This window comes from Rhipicephalus microplus, chromosome 1 (assembly GCF_043290135.1).
Source record: "Rhipicephalus microplus isolate Deutch F79 chromosome 1, USDA_Rmic, whole genome shotgun sequence".
NCBI classification, from domain to species: Eukaryota; Metazoa; Arthropoda; class Arachnida; order Ixodida; family Ixodidae; genus Rhipicephalus; species Rhipicephalus microplus.
In genome coordinates this window covers 24,254,787-24,276,300 of record NC_134700.1, presented here as the reverse complement: position 1 = coordinate 24,276,300, position 21,514 = coordinate 24,254,787, and the positions used below count along the sequence as shown (strand labels likewise).

Below are 21,514 nucleotides of genomic sequence, written 5' to 3'. Positions count from 1 at the left end.
TTCCATATTCAAATTCACCTCGTAGCTGAAATTTTGCTAGTCACACAGCTATAGTTGGCACTCAGTGTGAGATGGAATGAAATATAATAGGCGTAACTAAGTGAGAAAAAGAGAGCAGAGAACAGAAACGTGGGTATCTTAAAAGACATAAGAAGGAAAAAATATATATATAACTGAGCAGGTAACCTTGTGAGAAGGACAGATCGGGTGACAGAATAAATACCACAAGACTGTATATGCATGACCCAAGATAGCAAATGGTTAAGTGGAGTGACTACGTTTAGAAATTTATAGTCACAACATGGAATACGCTCAGTGTATGTTGCAGATCACTGAGAAAGGCTCTCATTCTGTAGAGAACGAGAACAATAATGATGTTAATAGCCATTGTAGATAAGCATGGTCACAAATTAACTTGCTTGCCTTGTATGACGTTGCACCACCAGCAGTCCGAGATAGGTCCAAACCTTTCTCTGCTCTCTGCAGAAGGAACCACAAGACAAGTAAGATGGAACATGTTCTCCAACAATTTCAGCATGATGAGAAAAAATGTTTTTTTTTTTTCAGCCAAATGGTATTCAGCTGAAAGCAGCAAATAATTTACAAGTTTGTGTGGAAACCAACAGAGACCAGCTTGTTCACTCGTTTGCTGTGTCAGCCACAATGAAGCAGCAAGTGGATCCTATATATATTGACCGATTTCCTTAACAGTGGACCTACTTGTAGTCTCCGAAGCCATGCAACACAGACCCTATGGTATGCCACACCATGCATGCACGTGTCTCAGTTATCATTAGCTGCCAGCACATTCCCACACACAAAAAAAAAAGATTGAAGATCTTGAGACTTTAATGTGTGACTACATAACTTTGAGGCAATGCATCACACTTTGGCCATCCCCTCTTTTAGCATCCTTGTGGTGATCAGCACCGGTGCAAAAGAAAAATAAGTAACTGGTGGCAACTTAGTTTATACAAGATGAAATTAAAAGACATTTGCAATAGGAGATAAATGACGCAACAGTCTACACATGGGTACACGAAGAAAAAAAAAGCAGCTTTTGCCATCGAGGGAACCCCTTCAGCAAATGGCCGTGCCATCGTGATGGCACAGCCATTTGCTGAAGTGGTTACCTGCATTTGCCAACAGTCTCCGTGCCATGCTCACGAGAGTAATGAAAAAGTGTCAGGGTTCATAGCACCTGAGTAAAGTGAAATTTAAGGGTTATCAAGGACTTTCAATGACCTAAGGAATACTTTTTGACGACTTAAACACTTGAAACCCCCGTAAATGACAATTCTACATTATACAGCATAAAAATTTGCACTTTATTTCACAGAAGCAAAACCAAGTACGTTTGAACAGTCATTTTTTAGCTAACAAAGATTTAACATTGCCTTGCGCAAAGGTCTGTCAAATATCACTATGTTGCCCAAACAGGCAAATTCAAATTGATTCTGACAGTTGACTGGCTGCACTAACTACTAGAAAGTGCTGGGTGCATTATAAACAAATTTGCTATAACAAAATTGATGATCCAAAAGCGACGATCACTGGTGATCGATTTGAAAAGGCGCAGTAACAAAAGAGTTAAAAAAAACATGAAGCGTCTATCAGGTCAAGAGGGGGAGCAAATTTGCCTGCTTATTGCCCGATAAGCGGCTGTTCTCCTGATCTGAAAGGTACGCAAATAATGGGTAAGGGAATAATGCAATACAAATGTGAAATGATTGAAGAGTATCATATTTGGCAACATGGCTAAAAAAATGCATTGGTGTACCTTCGCTACCACTATCAAAGAAAAATATTGCTTATTTAAAAATGTGGGTACTCATGTTGGTTCTTTTTTCTAGTGTATCACGTGCTTGTTTGTACGACGCATGCGCGACAGGTTTTCTTGGGAACTTTATGTGTGATGGTTTCATTAAACCTGTTGCAAGTTCCAGCATATGTGTGTAGTCTTCTCCTCTTGTGTATGCGTCCCTAAGATGATTTCTCCGCTTCTTCAAGTATGTACCAACAGGTCCAGAAACAGATTCTCCTGTGTTAACCTTCTTACTACAGCCATGTAGCTCATTTTTTTTTTGTTTGTCTGGTCATATTCTTCTTTCATGCAGCCTGCCAGCATGATTGCTGATATGCAATGCCGAAGAAAAAAAAAGAACCCTGAATATATCAGCAACCTCATTTCCGGAAGCTTTAGCAGAACAGGCAACAGTTTCACTAGAAATACAGTTAGTACAAGAAATTGGGAGCTGTACTACAAAGCTTGTTCTGTATGACATATTTTTGCAGTACTATTATTGTTGTCTACAAAAGCTCTTCATGTTGAGTACCAGTTCGCTTTAATCGAAACAACATTGGCGATCAGGTGTGCTTCAACTGACGACAGAGAGCCGGAGACTGACAAGGCGATAAGAACCCCGGTTTATTATTGCACGCTCTTTTTATGCTTGACAAACGGGCCACAGTTGCTAGACCACATTCTGATACATCATCCCTCCTTAGAAAAAAATTAACAATTAAACAGCAAATAGAACAAAAAAAACGATTAATAAAAAAAAACAGCCACAGCTACATAATTTGTTGAAAGTCCTTTGCGTATAAAAGCCGCACTGGCGGGCGCTTGTTGCGAGTGGATTTTCTAACACACTGTCCTGTACCATCGCACCTGTCCACTGCTCCTTGGTTATTGACCTGGTTTCCAGCTTGATCGGGGGCCATGGCCTGCATCATTGTCGGATGGTGAACAGCGGTTGATGACGTGGCATTTTCAGCTGCTGGCATTATCTCTGCATGGTTATCCCTGCTTTCTCTGGTTGAGCCTGGCTGGACGACACCGCTTGGTTGCACTGCATCTTCACCAATCTCTGGACGGTCCATCCTGCTTCCTCCTGTTGAGCCTGACTGGAAGACACTGCTAGGTGGAGGGTAGACCTCTGTTGGCCGTGGTTTTCCTGCATCCCGCTCCCAACAGTTGTCCTGTTACTCCTCTTCTGTGTCACGCAGCATAAACATTTCACCTGTTTTGCAGATGTGCTGCCTCTTTCGTCTTAAGGTGTGCCCCTCTTCGGTCTTGAGCACGTAAGATCAGCGATTGACGCGGTCCTGAAAAGGTGGCTTTGACGGTTCGCCCGGTGTCATCCAAAATGCACACGGTGTCTCCCCTGTTCAATACCAGGAGCGAGCTGCCAGCTCTGGGTTTCTGCATGTGCGTCTTCCCCTCTGCTGCAGGTTGAACAGCGAAGTCTGGTAGGCATCCGCGGAGCCGTCTCCCCATCAGAATTTCAGCCGGGCTCATGCCGCCCTCAAGGGGTGACAGACGATAGTTTAGGAGAGCCACCCAAAATGCCTCTCTGGCGTGCTTCCTCTTCTTCACGCCGCGTTTGACCACCTGCACCCTTTTTTCCACCAGACCATTCGCTCTCGGGAACCTGGGACTGGAAATCACATGTGAGAAATCACACTCGTGCAAAATTGCGAAAAGCACTGGAAGTGAATTGCGGACCCCATCCGTGTGTATCTCCAGAGGGATGCCGTGCCTTGCAAACATCATTTCAAGTTTCCTGATGACGCTTTCACTCAATGTCTGCACTAGGCACTCTACTTCCGGATAATTCAAATATGCATCATAAGCGACCAAGTACGATGTTCCCGAGTGTTCACACAGATTTATTACGACCCTTTCCCAAGAAAAACTTGGGGTAGGGCTGTGGATTACCGGCTCCGATGGTTGGCGATAAGCAAACTGGCAGCACGTGCTGCACTTCACATGTAACTCTTCAATTTGTTTCTGCATGCCCAGCCAATACATAAGAAGCCGTGCTCTTGCTTTCCTTTCGTTGAGGCCGAGATGCCCCTCATGCAGGAGTCTCAGCATCTCTCTGCGCAATAGTCTTAGAATGACCACTTTGCAGCCTTTCATTAATATTTCATCCACATATCGCAGCTCCGATTGCACTGCCACGAATGGACCAATCATTTCACCCTGTTCTAGGTATGTCATGACTTGCCTCAGCTCTTCGTCTTGTTGCCTTGCTGCCTGCAACCTCGCTTTCATCTTGTCACTCACGAGGCTTGCCAGGACTTGGGCAGTGTGTATGTTGACGTCCTCATCTACATTTGTCCTGATGTCTTGAACAGGAATCCGAGAGAGTGCATCGGCCAGCAGTATTTTTTTTCTGTGGCAAACTAGAAAATAAATTCGAAACACATTAGACGCAAGAATAATCGCTGAAGACAAGAAGGCATATCACAGAGTTCCTTTTTTGCGATTGCTAGTAAAGGCTGATGGTCAGCCTCTATCGCTATTATTGTTCCAATTATGAACTCTGCAAATTTCTCACATCCAAACGTGATTCCCAGTGCCTCCTTTTCTATCTGCGCATATCTACTTTCGGTCTCTGTGAGCGTCAGGACGCATACGCCACTGGCCGCCAGCCCTTATTATGAAGTTGCTTAAGCACAACTCCCAGTGCATTTCTGGAGGCATCGGTGCTAATCTTGATTTCTTTGTGTGGGTCGAACACTGCCAGGACGGGTGCTGACGTTAGCAACGTGCGAATCCTTTCCCACTCTTTCTGATGAATCCCGCTTCATTCAAAACACACATTCTCGCACATTAAACTGCGCAGTGCCATCGTTTTTTTTAGACAAACAAGGAATGCACCTTCCAAAGTAATTCACTGCATTTAACATTCTTTTTACTTCCTGCTTTGATGTGGAGGTTAGCACACTGGCAACACATTTCATGAGTTCTTCGTCCGGCTTGACTCCTTCATTTGAAAATATGTCTCCAAAAAATTTGATTTCTGGTGAGCCAAATATACATTTCTCCGCCTTAAGCGTGAAACCGGCTGACTTTATCGCTGCTAATGCTTTCCTCAAGTGCTCGTCGTGCTCTGCCTTGGTCGTTCCCCACACTAGCACATCGTCAATGTAGACTCGTACACCAAGAATTCTGTCTAGTGCGTCGCTGATTTCCCTTTGACATACTTCCGAAGCAGAACTTGAACCAAATGGTAATCTCAAAAATCTGTATCGCCTGTATGGGGTGCTGAACTTGCAAATTCTTGGCGACGCGTCGTCCAGCAGTTTTTGATAAAACCCTCGATTTGCATTCAGCTTGCTAAACCATCTGGCTCGCGCTAACTCTGCCTCTATGTCTTCCCTTCTAGATAGCTCGTACCGCTCATGATTGATGTTTTCGTTTATATGCCGCGGATCCATGCAGACTAGAATTCCTTCACCCTTCTTTTGGGCAATGACCAGTGGACTCACTCATTCTGCCGGTTCTTCCATCTTCATGACGATGCCTTTGGCCTCCCTGTGTTCCATTTCCTCGCATAGAGGGCCTTGCCTTGCGTGGGGCATGCGCCTTGCTGGCACCACTACCGACTTGGCTCCGTCTTTTATTTTGATCCGGTAAAGACGTTTGGCGCAGCTGCGGAAATTCCTCTGTTATTTGGCTGACTTGAGATGGCATGGGCGCGCTTGACTAGGCCGAACCACTCGAAGGATGACAGCCCCAACAATGCTTGCTTGCCTTTCTTGACTATAAAAAACGTAATCTGCTGCTCCTTGTTGCCCACACACAGTGGCAACGATGCTGTGCCAAATTCTCAATCACGTTCCCTTAGTAGCTTGTCAGCGTTGTCTTGCTTGGGTGCATCTTCGCAGCTGTTTTTAGCCTTGCAAAAAGAGAGGGAGGCAGCAAGTTTCCTGCGCACCAGTGTCGACCTTGAACATCACCGTTTTCGCGTCCACCCTTCCATCAATTGTCCAGTCTCGACCCAGCGTACTTTTCACGCCATTTATTTGCACGGCCAGAATTTGGAAATCCTGCTCAGAGTCTTCTGCTCAGAGTCCTCCTGTTCTGCTTGAGACAGCTGAAATGTGTAGTACACTTCTATTGCCTCATTGCCAGCCACGTGTAGGAATACAGCAGCTTTTTCCGCACTCGGCTTGCTGTCCTTTCCCCTCCCCTTGAAGTACAGCTGAATGTGCTGCTTGAACCTTTTCCAATTTTCGGCAGCGTTAACCGAGAAGACAGGTCGGTCGGGGCGGAAGTGTTTCTATCTCGGCAGCTCGGGCGACGCTGGACGACGAGAGCACTGGGCAACTATGCGCGCACCGCCTATTGACGGCAAGCCCCTTCTGACACCATGCTTCAACTGACAACAGAGAGCCGGAGACTGACAAGGCAATAAGAACCCCGGTTTATCATCGCACACTCTTTTTATGCTTGACAAATGGGACACAGTTGCTAGATCACATTCCGATACAAGGTAGTTAACCATTCGGAAACCAGTCTATTTCAACTGGTTCACTAGTTGAGCACTAGTTACCTTTAATTGTATGACCACATATATTCAACTGGTTAAACAAATGAGAACCATGTACCTTCGACTGGCTGTCTAGTTGGACACCAGTTCTTTTCAACTCGCCAACCATTTGGACACAAGTTAGCTTCAATTGGATGACTGCATCTATTCATTTGGTTAACTAATTGAACACTACCTAGTTTTAACTGGGTGGCCATTTACGATTAACTGGATTACCATTTGCACACCAGTTCGCTTCATCTGGTTAGCCATTTGAGCACCACTTAACTTCAGTTGAATGACCAATTGGACTCCAGCCTTCATCAATTGGTCAACCAATTAGCCACCAGTTCTGTCCAAATGGTTATAACCAACTGGATATGAACTGGTTTACCAATTGGATGTAATTGGTACATTTCCAATTGGTGGCAAAACTCTAATAGGTATTTTTACAATTGGAGCACTTGAAGCTTTTTTTGACTGGGAAGGGCTTGACGCGAGTCGTGGTCGGCAGAGTGATGCAATGTCCGCTGCAGAACTCCGCTGCCTACTGTTGTACCCAGCCAATCCTACCAATATGTTACAATGTTGGTATCGTATACTTTATTACAGAAAAAGACACATGCAAGACTCAAGATGACTGACCAACACACTCACGTGCCTGTTAGCTTCACCGGTTTTTCACTTCATACCTCCGTAACAATATTGTTATGTGGCGCATTACACAGGGAAAACATACCGCATTTACTCACATAATGCTCATACTTCTTTCACAGAAATCCGATGAAAAGTTGACGGGTGTGATAATTACTCGGGGAAAGTTTTCCGAGAAAACATACAGAGCGGAAAAAAAAACAAAAACAAAGTGGCCACAAATCAGGAATATCACGCCAGCAACTGACTGCAAGCTTTGAGAAGCCCGAATTAAGACTTACCTAAACAATAAAACCACAGGATCAACACAAAGCAGGATCTATTTCAGGCACAAAAGCTGCAAGCAAATAGTAGAGAAATAAAATATCATACACAAAGCTTGCGGGTATTGCAAACATACCAATAGCATTCGTCACTCTACAGTAGTCCGCAAAAGGTTAGCGTATAACGTCAACCTGGAGTTGATGGCCATCTAACAAGGAATTCTCTGCAGTTGCCATTCTGATCAAATAAAGTTTAACATCCATTCCAGTGTTAGGCACACGAAAGGCCCAACATGTCTTGGTGGCTTTCAGCTGCTCGTGCTGCCACTGCCAGTAGCAAGCACAAAACCTTACTCTAAAGTGCCTACAGGCAAGTGCATGATGAATCAGTTTCAACTTCAAAGCATCTGTGTAGCTTTCGTATCACACTATAGCGCAACCGCAACTACAGAATAAACACAACAAACAATACACGCAGCCACGCGCACTTGCCACTTTAACTTGGCTTGAATTGATCGAGGCTCTGTGCATTAATAGTATGATTCATGCTTAAGAGGTGGCGCCTGATGACGTGCACCATCATCATCAGTGGCTGGGACGAGCAGACGACATTGATGCTGCGATGTTCGGGCATGCGACAATTACTTGTGAAAAAAAATGGTTTTTTGGTTGAGTGATATGGGGGTGCGAGAATCATCTGAGTGCGAGGATTGCATAAGTAAGTGAGGTAGATAAATTTTTACAGCGAAAGTTGTTATGAGGTCACAACAACCCAGACAACACTCGATGTCCTGAGGTCGTCCTCAAATGGTACAATCGTCCTCGCATGGTTTTGATTGATGATGTTTGATGTTTTGTGGCGCAAGGGCCAATTCACGGCCAAAGAGCGCCAGTTCATCTTACTAAAAATATGGACAATGATTGTGATAAGCGGCTGTATAAGGGCCAAAAAATTCCTCGCGGTAAGGCGGGTAAAAACATACAAGTAATAAAATCATGACCATGCCGTGAAACGTGTGTGTGGTGTGAATAGATAACAAAAGTTCGTGATAATAAAAAATGATGGTGGATATGTATGGCATTCGCATGGCTTCGATTGACCTTGGTACTTACTGTGGACGACTCGAGCTGGTTTGGCCCCGCCACGGTGGTCTAGTGGTTAAGGTACTCGGCTGCTGACCCGCAGGTCGCGGGATCAAATCCCGGCTGTGGCGGCTGCATTTCCGATGGAGGCGGAAATGTTGTAGGCCCGTGTACTCCGATTTCGGTGCACATTAAAGAACCCCAGGTGGTCTATATTTCCGGAGCCCTCCACTACGGCGTCTCTCATAATCACATGGTGGTTTTGGGACGTTAAACCCCACAAATCAATCAATCAAATCGAGCTGGTTTGACCCGGAACCGTTTCTTGGAGTGCTTTCTGAAGACAACAATTTATCCTGAAAAAGCCATTTCAAGGACCTTTTGGGAATGACAAAAGCAATGCACTAGTGCCGGGACGAATGTCTTTTCGAGTGCTTTCTGGGGACAACAATTGTTCCCTAAAAGGTCTTGCCAAGGATGTTTTGCGGATGACAAAAGCATTGCACTGAGCATTTCGACATAATTCCTTAAGACGTTTGCGCACCAAGTAGATTCATATCATATGTGAAAATTTTCTCCGATGTTCGTTTCATACTGTCATACAGTTATTGCATATTTTTGCCTTGTTTGCTACTCTTTTGGTAGAAAATTTGCAAATTACAGATTTTACTTAATGAAACATGCATAATTAATCAGCTTGGGTATCAAACTTGGTATTGCTAAATGTTCATTTGAATTATTGTGTTCTTAAATTTCACAGCTTTCAATTAGTCAATACACGCCACTCAAGTGCGTAATTACAAACTAGCAGCCGGCAACAACTGACCATGTGCCCCTGTTCTGGACACGACCTACTGTACTCCTGACCTACCCAGGAACCTCCTCTACAGCACCCACGCCCAGTTTCTACCGTCTAGCGCCATACGAGCGGTATGGCGCTAGACCACACATGTTCGCTGACGCCACTTTCAGGGTTTATGGTCATATATTGGCCGACTGAACCCTCATAGTGCGTAATCATCATGCACAACTAAAAAATAATTTGAAAATAACTATACTAAAAGGCATTCAGAAATTGTCTGCAGATAAATGGACACGACACCACATAGGCTGTCCTACACTATGTAAATCTACGGGTTCCCAAGTTTGTAAACCAGTGTGCAATAAGTACCTGACCACACTGAACAGCTTACTTGAACAGCCATCTAAGTGAATGAATAGTCACATATATGCCAGCAGTTCATCACAGAATGCAGGCTTTTATACTCTAGCACTGTCCAAACAACTGAAGAGTAGTAGACGAACAGGTTATAGGTAGTTTCACCAACAGTGCCCGGTTGAACGAGAGCGAGGACACGCACTCCCATAGGAACCCTGCCATCTGGGCAAGTCAGGAGAACAGTAGGTCATGGTTTTGAATAGTCAAGTAGTCAAGCCATTTCAAGCCAACTGACTGTCAAGATGGGATCTGTCGGGGAAGGTGCAGAGTAGTAGCGAAGGTTCATGTCCTTTGTTGTTTGTGTGCATGGTTAAAAGTGTATGTGTGAGAGTGTAAACGCTAGACGACGACTGAACGTGAATTGCTATGATGGTGGGTGCACCAGGTTGCTCAACATTCAGGCTGCCACCAGCGTGAGCGCGCGCCGCAATAATGTCACCCTGGGAGAGGAGGCCCGATAATGTCACCCTGGTAGAGTCATTCTTGCGGCGACCAACAGAACTATTTGTTTTCCGCCGCGGGAGCCAAGGGCGTGCAACTGCGGTCTCCGACAGTGCCCGAGTAAAACCCGGGTGTCGTCTCTGCCTCTCGCTGATTGCACTATGCTACTGAATAATGCAGCTATGAAAGTTTTCCGCTAGCATGGTTTGCAAAACCAAGCGAAGCAAGTAGAGAATCTTAGTGCCAGCATTTTTATTTATATATGTTGCATCAGATGCTCTTCAGACAATGAAAGGAAGTAAGTGGTAGAATTAAAAAGGCAGATTATCTGTAATTGTAACTAAGCGCGTGCCTAAAATCACTCATTGTGTAGCTTTAGGACAGACTGCACATTCTTCGGTACAACAGCGGCGTACAGAAGTACTGCACGGGGAAGAAAGGCATTTCTGAAGCACGTTTGAGCAGGTGGCAAGAGATGCAACGGAAGAGCGGAGACTGTTGCTGACTTCGAGCTGTGAATCAATACTGTGTTAAAAAAAAGTACGTTCGAACTTTTAACGCTCGATCTGACCAAGATTGGTAGCAAGAATGGGCGAGGGCTAAATGAAAAGGGGATAAACAGTAGAGAGCAAAAGACTACGTCTAGGAAAATTATTTTCACAGAAGTATGGTTGGCACGCATGACACTACGCTAGGTTTACATTTCCAGACATCCCTGACCAGTCAGTCAAAGTCCTTGTGGGCAGCACCTTACGTTAATGAACAGAGGTTTTACTTACTTGCGCCCAGAAATGAAGCCAAGAATTGGTTGGAATATCACTGAAATGACCAATAAAAGCAGCACCAAACGTGCGAAGGTAGAGAATACTCGTCACGAGTCAGAAGTACTAAGCAAGAAGTTTACCAACCTTCAAACTTCCAGGTAAGCTACATCGTGAAAAAAGTGTGGTTCTTAGCTTTAAGTGTTTAATGGTTATAGCTTCGCATGAACGAATGGTTCTCATGAAGCTATCGCATAAAAAAAATTCGTAAGAGCACTGACCCATAAGAAAAGCTTTTTTCCGGTTTTTTTGTCTGATGATACGCGATGCTCCCACAAATAATATTTCTACCCTCGCATGCAAAGGTGAAAGAGTGAAAGTGAATCTGCTTAGCACTTGTGGACAGCTTCGTGAAACTATTGCGGTATAGTCTCTTTCCGAAAACGCTCTGGATAGCTTAGCGAAAACTCATCGAAACGCTTTGCCATCTCCTTTAGCGAATATATCTGAGCTACGCACTGATACTCTGAGCAGTGAGCACAAGCGTGCAAGCGAGCACAGTGTGCAAGCATTATGAGAGTCGGTGGAATAGCGCACGCGCCTGCACTAGACGCAGATGATCGAATGCAGTCGGTGGCCGACTATGTTGGAAAATGGTCCGGTCACTCCAGGCCGGCGCCGCCAACGACAGTACCAGCGATCAAAAACAGAGGAGATGGACAATCGGTCTTTGAAAGATTAGTGGCAGTGTGAAAACACGGGCCTCGTCTGGTGATGCGGTGGGCTCAGAGTAGCGGGGGGACAAAGCACGGAGGGGTGCGTAACAAAACGCAGTCGGGGAGAGCGGCAACTAGACAGGTGTGGAGGCAGGTTCGGCCTTTAACAATAAGACTGTATGGGCGCCTTGCCGATACCTAATCGGTGGTCGAAAGTGGTTTCCCGTGAAGTCGACTCCCTGTCCGCTGTAACCGACCGGTGGCGCTCGGAGACGTTCGTTGTAAGTGCGATTTTGTGCCATTGAACCAATGTATATTTTCACGGTCACACGGATATTGTTCATTTTAAGCGAAAGTTCATTTTATGTGGGGCCGTTATATGTGGGCTCCACTGTAGCACGCATGCAATTTACGACTTGCAAGTACTGCGCTCCCGGAGATAATGAAAGGAAATACACGTGAGATCGATGGGTGTTTTCTGCCGGCATAGAAACACATCTCAAGATTCAGTTTTTTGTTTTGCAAGATTGTTAAAGAACCCACACAAAAAAAAACAGCGCAGAGACTTCATGAAAAAAAAAAAAAAGAGTGGGCGAGCCAGATGCCCCGTCGTTTTATGGGGAAAAGACGTTCCAAATACGCCTGTTGTCTTGCAGTATAAAACAAGATACACGAAGAGACTCGTTGAGCCGCATCAGCTATATCATAACTCATGAATCCTTCAGGGCAGATACCTCTCCTGCATACTGGTAACTCCAGTGCATCATCACCTCGCGAGGATGACGTGGACAATGTACGAGTTTCAGAAAGTCTCTTACAGAGTACAACGTTAACTTCCTACATCATAGGTGTTTCTCTTTTTTTTTGCAATCAATTGCTGCGAGATCGGCCGATACGAAATATGCAAAGATTGCATAATTAATTGTATACCATATGTGGCACTGCAGCAGTGTCATAAACCAGCGTTAGGCTCATGTTTATAGCTTTTAGTTTAGTTATCAAGACAGCAAAAAGTGCAGCTAATAAATTTGCATAAGGTATCGAAGAGAAATAGTGTGCTCTACAAAAAGATACATGAACACTCCCTTGGTGCTATTATATGTATTTCTTTATTTACTGTGATTTTCACAAATTTTGTTTTCGAAAACGATTGTGTGGCGCTATAGAAAAGCTCTAACATCTTCTGAACGACATATAACTAAAAAACAAAAGACACAATGAGCGATATGGCTAGTGCGAATGCTCACAGCATGCTGCCCGGCACGCGCCGTTCACTTTTCGAAAGGTTGTCTGCTACGCAAGAGCAACGTCGGCAGCGCTACGTTCGAAAAGAGAGTGTGAAGAAGAGGACACCGAGAAGGAACACGAGTGGAGGAGGAGAGTGTCGCTACTTTAGGAAGTTCTAGAGGCTTTAGATTGAAAGGCTTGAATCGTCGGAGTAGATTCAGCAGAATCGGTGATCGCGAAAGCGTTGCTGGCTTCCAGTATCTTTTCGATATACGCAACCGTTGTGCCTTTGCTCACGTGCTTGTACTCGCTGACAAAGTTCGTGAGCATCATTCTTGCGTTGGCTTCTTGCAGCTCGCCTATTCCCCTGGCGATGCAAATTTCGTGGTGGATCAACAGGTGCTGGACGCCTTGTACAATGCTTTGCATGTCTGTTGACACTTGAGTGCCGACAGAAATGCTGGAGCGAGGACGAATGGCAACTTAGTCTTACAGCACATTTAAGGCAAGTTTTCCTGACGGCGTGTGCGGCGGCAATGCTTTTTCGGTAGAGAGTGTTTCGACTTTGTTCTCAGGTCGATGACAGCACCATGAAATCTTAAGTGCATCCCAAGAATGACGTTTCTCGAGCAATGCTGCAGTACGGTAGGCTTGTTCGGTGCTCGTGGCTGGCGTCGGTGTCTCCTTCGAGACGTGGGCTGGGTTCACGGCTTAGCAAGAGTGTTAGGTATATGAACAAAGCAGCATCCCTCCTCAGATGTCCTGGGGTCATGACGTGAACGAAGGGAGCAGACTTCAGGTCGAAGATTAAACTGTTTATTTGGGCCGAACTTGCGGCCACGCAAAAGGAAAGTCACATTGCAGCAAGACACTGGCACTGATAGCGGCGAACAGAGCGTCGGCCGTGGATCAACTGACAAGCGATGCATGTCGGCATTTATACTCTTCCCATCGATTAAAATAGTGCTATCGCTAGCGGCAACGTATGTTCAAGAATAATCTGTAATGTTCATGAAGTGCGCATAATCTTAACAAAATTATCTACTGCCGACCCGAAGCTTCTCGAACAGTGTATGTGCGGTGTGAGCTGAAAATTACTGACAGGGAAACGAGACGATAACAAAACAATGAGGAGAGAATGTGGCAATATTGTTTCTAACAAAGAAAACAAGCCCTTAAGGGGGGACGCGGCCCTTGAAAACCGAAAAATCGCGAAAAAGTCGGTTTTTGAAAAACCACATTTTTGGGCTGTATGTCTCATAAACTACTTATTCTGTAATTATCAGCACCTAATTCAACCGCAAAGTGCAAAAAAAATACTATTTTCGAGGCCGCCGCGGCGTCCAAAACAGGCGCAAATCCCGAAATCAAACCAAACTTCGCGCGCACAACATTCCCGGACCATGCGGTCGTCCCGCGCCATCTTGGTATTGTTTTGACCGTGAATTCTTTCTCGTTCGCCGCCTTGCAAAATGGCGTCGGCAGCACAGTTGAGACGCTATTGGCATTTTCCCGCGATGCGATGCGGAGCGCTGATTGGCTAGAGCAGCGCATTCATATCTCGCGGGAGAAAGGGTGCCCGCCATTGGCTGCTGTGCAGCAGCGGGGGCGGTCGCTCCTCTCGATGGCGCGTCCAGCGCGCTCGCTTCGTTGTTGCTCTCTGCTCCGTCCGCCTCGACAGACGTCTGCTTACGAGCCGCTCTTCGCCTTGTGCTACCTTTTCGATCATTTTTTCTCGTTTTTTTTTTCTTTTTGCACTAGTTCTGTGCCTTTCGTCTTTGTTGTTGCGGGCGATGCCGGCAACAAAGCCGAAGTCAGTGCGGAAGTCCGGTGCGCGGAGGCGCGCTATGCGGCTTGTACGATCATCGAAATTCCGCTATTCTGCTGCGGGTGCTGACTGCGTAGACGCTTGCAGCGACGGAACTGTGTTGTCGGCTGTCGCCAGTCGAGAGTCCGACACATCGAGTGTGGCTGGAGCCGCAAATGCACCGAGTATTTCTGAGATCGCCGGGCTCGACACGTGCTCCAAATCGATGCCATTCAGTGTGACACCGAGTGCTTCTGATATCGCCGGACCCAGCACTTCGTCTGAATCGGTGCCATCGAGCGTGACACCGAGTGCTTCTGATATCGCCGGACCCAGCACTTCGTCTGAATCGGTGCCGCCATCGAGCGTGAGTGGACCGTCGCTTCATCTGCGGGCGCGTTTCCTAACGAAGGAAGAAATCGATGCGAATGCGAAACGTCGTGACGCCGTTCGCGCTGAACTCGAGTCTACGCCGGTGAAGCAGAAGAAATTTCAACTGATGCAGCCGGCTCTTGCACCTGCAGTGACAAGTGAGGGCGAACATTTTTCGCTCGTTCAAATGAACATCTTTAACGTCGTGCTCAGCCGCACAGTGTGCAAAGAATGTTTGAAAGGTGCTATGACTGTCCGAGAGAGCACCAAGCTTGGACTTGCAACAAAACTTGAAGTCGTGTGCGCCTCTTGTGGCACCGTCGATAAATTATGGACATCACCCCGCAAAAAGGACACGCAGGCCTTCGATGTAAATGTCCGCGCCATAATGGCTATAAAGCAAATAGGCAAGGGGAAAACAGCTCTTAATGACTTTTGGGCTGCCATGAACGTCTCTTACAGAGGTCTTCACCACAAGACGTTTCAAAAGCACTGAAAGAGACGTTCAGGAAGCCAGAGGCCACCGATTTGGACAAGTTTTATGCTGATTCTGCCACAGCAGTGATCAAAACATATAAAGAAATGGACCCCAGCTTTTGCAAGGACATCACCGTAGTGTACGATGGCACATGGCATAAGCGGGGTCACACATCACACATCGGAGTGGGATCGGTAATTGACTTCTTTACAGGTCTCATCTTGGATGCTGTAGTTCTTTCAAACCACTGCCTTGGAAGCCAAACAGGGCCCAAACCTGGAGATGCAGCATACGAAAGCTGGCAGAAGCACCACATTTGCCAGAAAAACACAGACGCAAAATCGGGAAGCATGGAAGTGGAGGCAGGCTTGACTCTTTGGGCGGTCTGTATCCAAGCATGGCCTGCGGTACACCACTCTTGTGTCCGACGAAGACAGCCGTACCTTCGCTGCCCTCACAGAAGAGAATGTGTACGGGCTAGTGCATTTTGTAAAAGAAGAATGTCTGAACCATGTTCAGAAAAGGATTGGAAGTGCTCTTCGAAACATTGTGCAGAAAAGTGATAAGCCACTGAGTGGGAAGGGGAAGCTGACTAAAGCCCTCATTGAAAAGCTGACAGGATATTATGGTTGGGCCCTGAGAAACAATTCAACTGACCTAACAGCCATGCAGCGTGCAGTGATGGCCACATATCACCACGTCACATCGACTGACCAGGACCCTCACCATGAACTTTGCCCAGAGGGGGCTCAATCGTGGTGCCGCCATAGAGCTGCAGAGGCAAAGCGTGAGCCACAGCCAAAACATAAACACAGCCTACCGGACTATGTCGTTGCAGCTATGCTGCCCATCTACGAAAGACTGTCACAAAAGTCGCGTCTTCAGCGCTGCCTGGGAGCGAAGACGCAAAATGCATCAGAATCATTCCACTCCATTCTGTGGTCTCTGATGCCGAAGGAACAACACTCATCCTTGATCGCGGTAGAAACAGCACTGCATGAAGCAGTGCTGCGCTACAATGCCGGCTGCTGCAAAGCAACCCAAGTGATATCGGACTCCATTGGACTTCAACCAGGTCATCTGGCCATCCAGCGAGCTCATGAAAAAGACGCTTTACGCCTAAAAAAGAATTCTAAAAGACACCAAGAGAAGATGGAGGCCAGGCAAAAGAAGAAAAGAGTGCGCCAGGACACTTCTAGCTACTGTGCTGGAGCTTTTTGAAGAAAACACGTGTTTTGAACTTTCTCGGCCTGTTTTCTCAGAACGGATTTTTTTGCTAGTTATGGTGCTGAGGAAAGCAAGAACTCGAAAACCGTTCATCAGATTTGTGTGCCATTTTTTTTATTCTGTTCCTGAATGACCTTGCAAGGGCGTAACAAGCTCCTTTTTTTGAAAATTGGTGTTGTTAATTTATAATAAACAATTAATTTTTGATGAATCTGGTCATTACTGGTTACATCAAATTCAAAGTTGCGTGAAAATTTTTGGGGGGGGGAATTAAAAAACAAACGGCTTTGTAGCGCCCTGGGATAGCTATCAAGAAATGACCACAATGAATTTCAGCTTTCTACTATGTCCTGGGATCTCTCACGACTCTTCCTCAGGCACCCATGTGAAGCACCCAGTTAAACCTCAATAACTCTGAAACTAAGAAACACAGCTTCGTGAAACTTAGCAGTTGTGCTAGTTTTATTGTAGTGAACAACCCCTGAAAGTTTCATCCAGATATCTTAAAAAATAAAAAAGTTCGGTCTCCAGGGTAGCCTCCCCCCTTAAGCTTACCCTTCTTTTCTACATTCATGGTGAGAGTCTCCTTCTGGCACATTTAGTGCCTTCAGTTGGTATACGAGAGATTATTGGCCAGTTTCCAGCTTGTAATAAGATCACGTGCTACATGACGCCAATAGGCAAAAAATGAATGTCCCAGGCTTGCCTCAAAGGCAACAGAACGTGCTGACTGACACCCCCACGGGCTCAGTTGGTAGAAGGCATTATACGATGGTCGCAGGTTCGGTTCCTGCCCACGGCAAGTTATATTTTCTTCCACTTTTGTTTCTTCACATTTACACTGCAATTACTTCTAATGGTATCTGCTATGCTTTTCTTGGCATATTTGGCTGTCAGGCATCACTAATATTATTTTTAAGAAAGAGAAGAAGCCATTAATCTTACCCTTTCTTTCTACAGTAATGACGCGTGATACAAGTGCCCATTGCCAGCGGCCATCAAAACATGTTGTTATTATAATTGCTTCGCAGTTCAAAGCCAGTCAGCCGCTACAAAAGGCACACACACTACTGCGCCTGTTCCCTTAAGGGGAGATGCTACTCGAAAAACGATTTTCTTTAATAAGAGTCTAAATTTAACACAAATTGGCATGCTAATAAAATTTTTTTCTCCTCTTTTCAAATATGTCATTTATTTTCATGTAGATTGCTTGGTTTTCTTTCTGCAGGTCAGATACTGCAAAATTATGGCCATTGTTATGCAACAATTCTGACCTATAAAAATTTGAGATAAAGCCTGCAGATATAGCTGACTATGATCCTTTGGAACTGTAGAGTGCAAAAAACTATATAAATTTTGTGTGTAAAAAGGTGAAGTACAATATTAAAATAGAAAAATTTACTATGGCTCTAGTTGCCAAGAGCTTTCAATGTTTTGTAATTTTTGAAAAACATAATCAAGCAGCACTGACAATCTGAATAGATAGTTGCACTCTATGGGCCTTCATCATGCTATGTGCAAAATTTCATAGAGGTATGACAATTCTAGGTATACGAACTAGCGTGTATAAAAAGCACAGATCACACAAAACTGCAAAAGGAGAAAAACGCATTTGAAAGTTTGAAACCTTTTTTTTTATCCCAGAGCTGTTAGAAATGCATAATCTTTGGCCATAATGTTCAACAGAACTTTGAAAAGCACTGCAAGCTACTAGAACTGTCCTGCAGCATAGGTTGTGCCCTCACGGTCCTTGCGAGCACTCTCTTCTAGCCGTGCCCTTTTCACTCCACGACGACGGTGGGCCCTTGCTTCTGCTGTCAGACGCTCGGACATTCTCTTGATGCACCTGGCATCGCAGGAATCACTGAAAATAACTAGATCTCTAGATGGCAGTATGTTGAGCTCTTCCAGGATGTGCTCGAAAGTAGCATGACCCTTGTTGAACCACAGGATTGCCATAGCTGCGGCAGTCTCGACAACCGTTCAGGAGACAAACTTAGTCTTGGGGCAAAGTAACCAAATTTTGCTGTTCAGGGACTCCGATGCATTCTGGGTTTTCTCTTTGATGCATCGAGCAAGGAGCTTCTCATCGGTTAGCCGCTTATAAATGGGCAAAACAGCCAATCCCTGTGCTTTTGTCAGGAGAGGTGTGTGGCGTGGTGCAGGTTCACCAAGTGCTTCAGCGCGTTGATATTTGCACCACGACTCTGTTCCTGCAGGGCAAAACTTGTGGCTGCCAGCATTGTCAGTAGAGCATGAGTGGAAGTATGAAGCCCATACTGCAGTGTACATATCCCGTACACTCCCCCTGTTGCTTGTTATGGCAATCTGATAACATGTTTGGAGCTTCTGAATGGCTGGCTCTTTCATTTTCTGCCCTCGTGGTAATGGCACATGCAGCTTCTGTAGCGCGGTGCCAAGTCTCTTGGCCACATGATTAGTGCAGTTGTGATGACGTTTATTCGAGCAGAGAAGTCGCAACGAGGTCGCAACGGAAAGTGGGCGTACGGCAAGTCTGGCAAAGGCGGCACAAAACTCTCGCGCAAGCAGAGCACGGGCTTTTCGTTGTCTTCCGAAGGCGCCTACGCGTTGGTGCGTATGCTCCACTACAATACCCCGGGGTGAAGGGTAGCCATCCTGGCGACTCAGGGAGTAGGCACAATGAGGGGGTCGTAGCAGGGCTTGAGACGGTCGACGTGTACGGTCTCGCGTCCTCGACGGCGCAAATCTGGTGATTGTGTTAATGGCTCGATGATGTAATTCACCGGGGAGGTCGCGTCAATGACACGGCACGGACCATGGTACCGGGCCAGAAGTTTAGAAGACAGGCCAGGAACGTGCGGGGGCACCCAAAGCCACACAAGGGAGCCAGCACGAAATGTAGGAGCTATGCGGTGAGCGTCGTCGTGTCGAGTCTTTTGTAGACCTTGAGCCTCACTTGTCAGAGACCGAGCCAACTGACGGCAGTCTTCAGCGTATCTTGCGACTTCCAAACGCGGGGAGCACTCAGATGCGTCAGGGCGTTACGGTAGTATAGTGTCGAGTGGGTGGGAAGGTTCGCGGCCGTACAATAGAAAGAAGGGGGAAAAACCGGTAGTCTCTTGCGTCGCGGTGTTATAAGCGAAGGTAACAAAGGGCAATACAGCGTCCCAGTTAGTGTGGTCGGAGGAGGTGTACATCCTCAGCATGTTGCCAAGTGTGCGGTTGAACCGCTCAGTAAGACCATTTGTCTGTGGATGGTATGCGGTAGATTTCCGGTGGATAATGTTGCATTCAGCGAGGATAGCTTGGATGACCTCCGAAAGGAACACTCGACCCCTATCACTGAGTAATTCCCGCGGAGCACCATGGCGTAGAATGAAGCTGCAGAAAATGAAGAGTGCAACTTCGTGGGCGGTCGCTGCCGGTAGAGCTGCAGTCTCAGTGTAGCATGTCAGATGATCGACTCCGACAATAATCCACCGGTTTTCAGAGCTACTATATGGGAGGGGGCCATAGAGGTCTATACCCACGCGGTCGAATGGGCGAGCCGGGCACGGGAGCGGCTGTAACATGCCAGTAAGGTGCCGCGGAGGTGTCTTGTTCTGTTGGCAAGTGGTGCAAGACTGAACGTATTTCTGCACAAAGCGATACATTCCTCGCCAGTAATAGCGTTGGCGCAGCCTATCGTAGGTTTTCAGGACACCTGCGTGAGCACTTTGGGGATCTCCATGGAAATTCATGCAGATGTCGGAGCGCATATGAGTGGGGACAGCAAGGAGCCACTTCCGACCACCAGGCATGTAGTTGCGGCAATACAGAATGTTGTCTCGTAAGGAAAAGTGGGCTGCTTGCCGGCGTAGCGCTCTCGTGGAAGAGACAGCAGACGGATTGGTAAGGTAGTCGACTAACAAGGCAAGGTATGGGTCTTTACGCTGCTCCGAAAGCATGTCAGTGGTGTCGAGTGGTGACAAGGTGGTAAAAGGGGGTAACAGAGAAGCCACATCTGGTGTTAATGGCGATCGGGAAAGTGCATCGGCGTCCGCATGCTTGCGACCGGAACGATATACGACACGGATGTCGTATTCCTGCAATCGAAGTGCCCAACGCCCCAGACGTCCGGACGGGTTTTTCAAGGTGGACAGCCAACATAGAGCGTGGTGGTCTGTGACCACGTCGAAAGGACGGCCGTAAAGGTACGGGCGAAACTTCGTAAGCGCCCAGATTATGGCCAAACACTCCTTCTCTGTCACGGAGTAATTCAATTCAGCCTTCTTAAGAGCGCGACTTGCATAAGCGACTACGTATTCGGTTTGGGTGCCTTTCCGTTGTGCCAAAACTGCGCCAAGACCAACGCCACTTGCATCAGTGTGAACTTCTGTGGCAGCAGTGGGGTTGTAGTGGCGAAGAATAGGTGGCGACGAAAGTAAGAGCAAAGACCAACGAAACTTCTTAGGGCTTTCAGTGATGTGGGCATTGGGAAGTCAGCGACAGCTCAAAGCTTATCGGGGTCCGGAAGAACACCGTCTCTTGTGATGACGTGTCCCAAGATGGTTAGTTTTCGGGCTGCGAAGTGGCACTTCTTGGTGTTAAGTTGTAGGCCTGCAGAAGCTAGACACGTCAGAATCTCGTGGAGACGACGAAGATGTGTCGGGAAATCAGCTGAAAAGACTACGATGTCATCTAGGTTACACAAGCAAGTTTTCCACTTGTGGACCCGCAATATGGTACCTATCATGCGCTCAAACGTCGCAGGCGCGTTGCAGAGCCCAAATAGCATGACTTTGAACTCATATAGGCCATCCGGCGTTACAAAGGCTGTTTTAGGGCGATCACATTCAGCCATTGGCACCTGCCAATACCCAGAACGCAGATCCAAGGATGTGAAGTACTCGGCGCCTTGTAAACAGTCAAGAGCATCGTCTATTCGTGGTAGCGGGTAGACGTCTTTTTTTTTGTAATCT

The 21,514-nt window shown here is 46.4% G+C and overlaps 1 protein-coding gene across 13 annotated transcripts in view; it reads right to left on the bottom strand.

The window, feature by feature from the left end:
- Positions 1 to 21,514, bottom strand: part of LOC119178046 (uncharacterized) — an 831,732-nt gene that overhangs the window by 229,522 nt on the left and 580,696 nt on the right. For 12 of the 13 annotated variants that reach the window (XM_075869285.1, XM_075869292.1, XM_037429209.2 and 9 more), the window contains one exon: positions 424 to 480. The exons of the other annotated variant lie outside the window; for it this stretch is intronic. In XM_075869285.1, the coding sequence (XP_075725400.1) occupies positions 424 to 480 (57 nt within the window). The remainder of the gene's footprint in view (positions 1 to 423; positions 481 to 21,514) is intronic. 13 annotated transcript variants of the gene reach the window in all.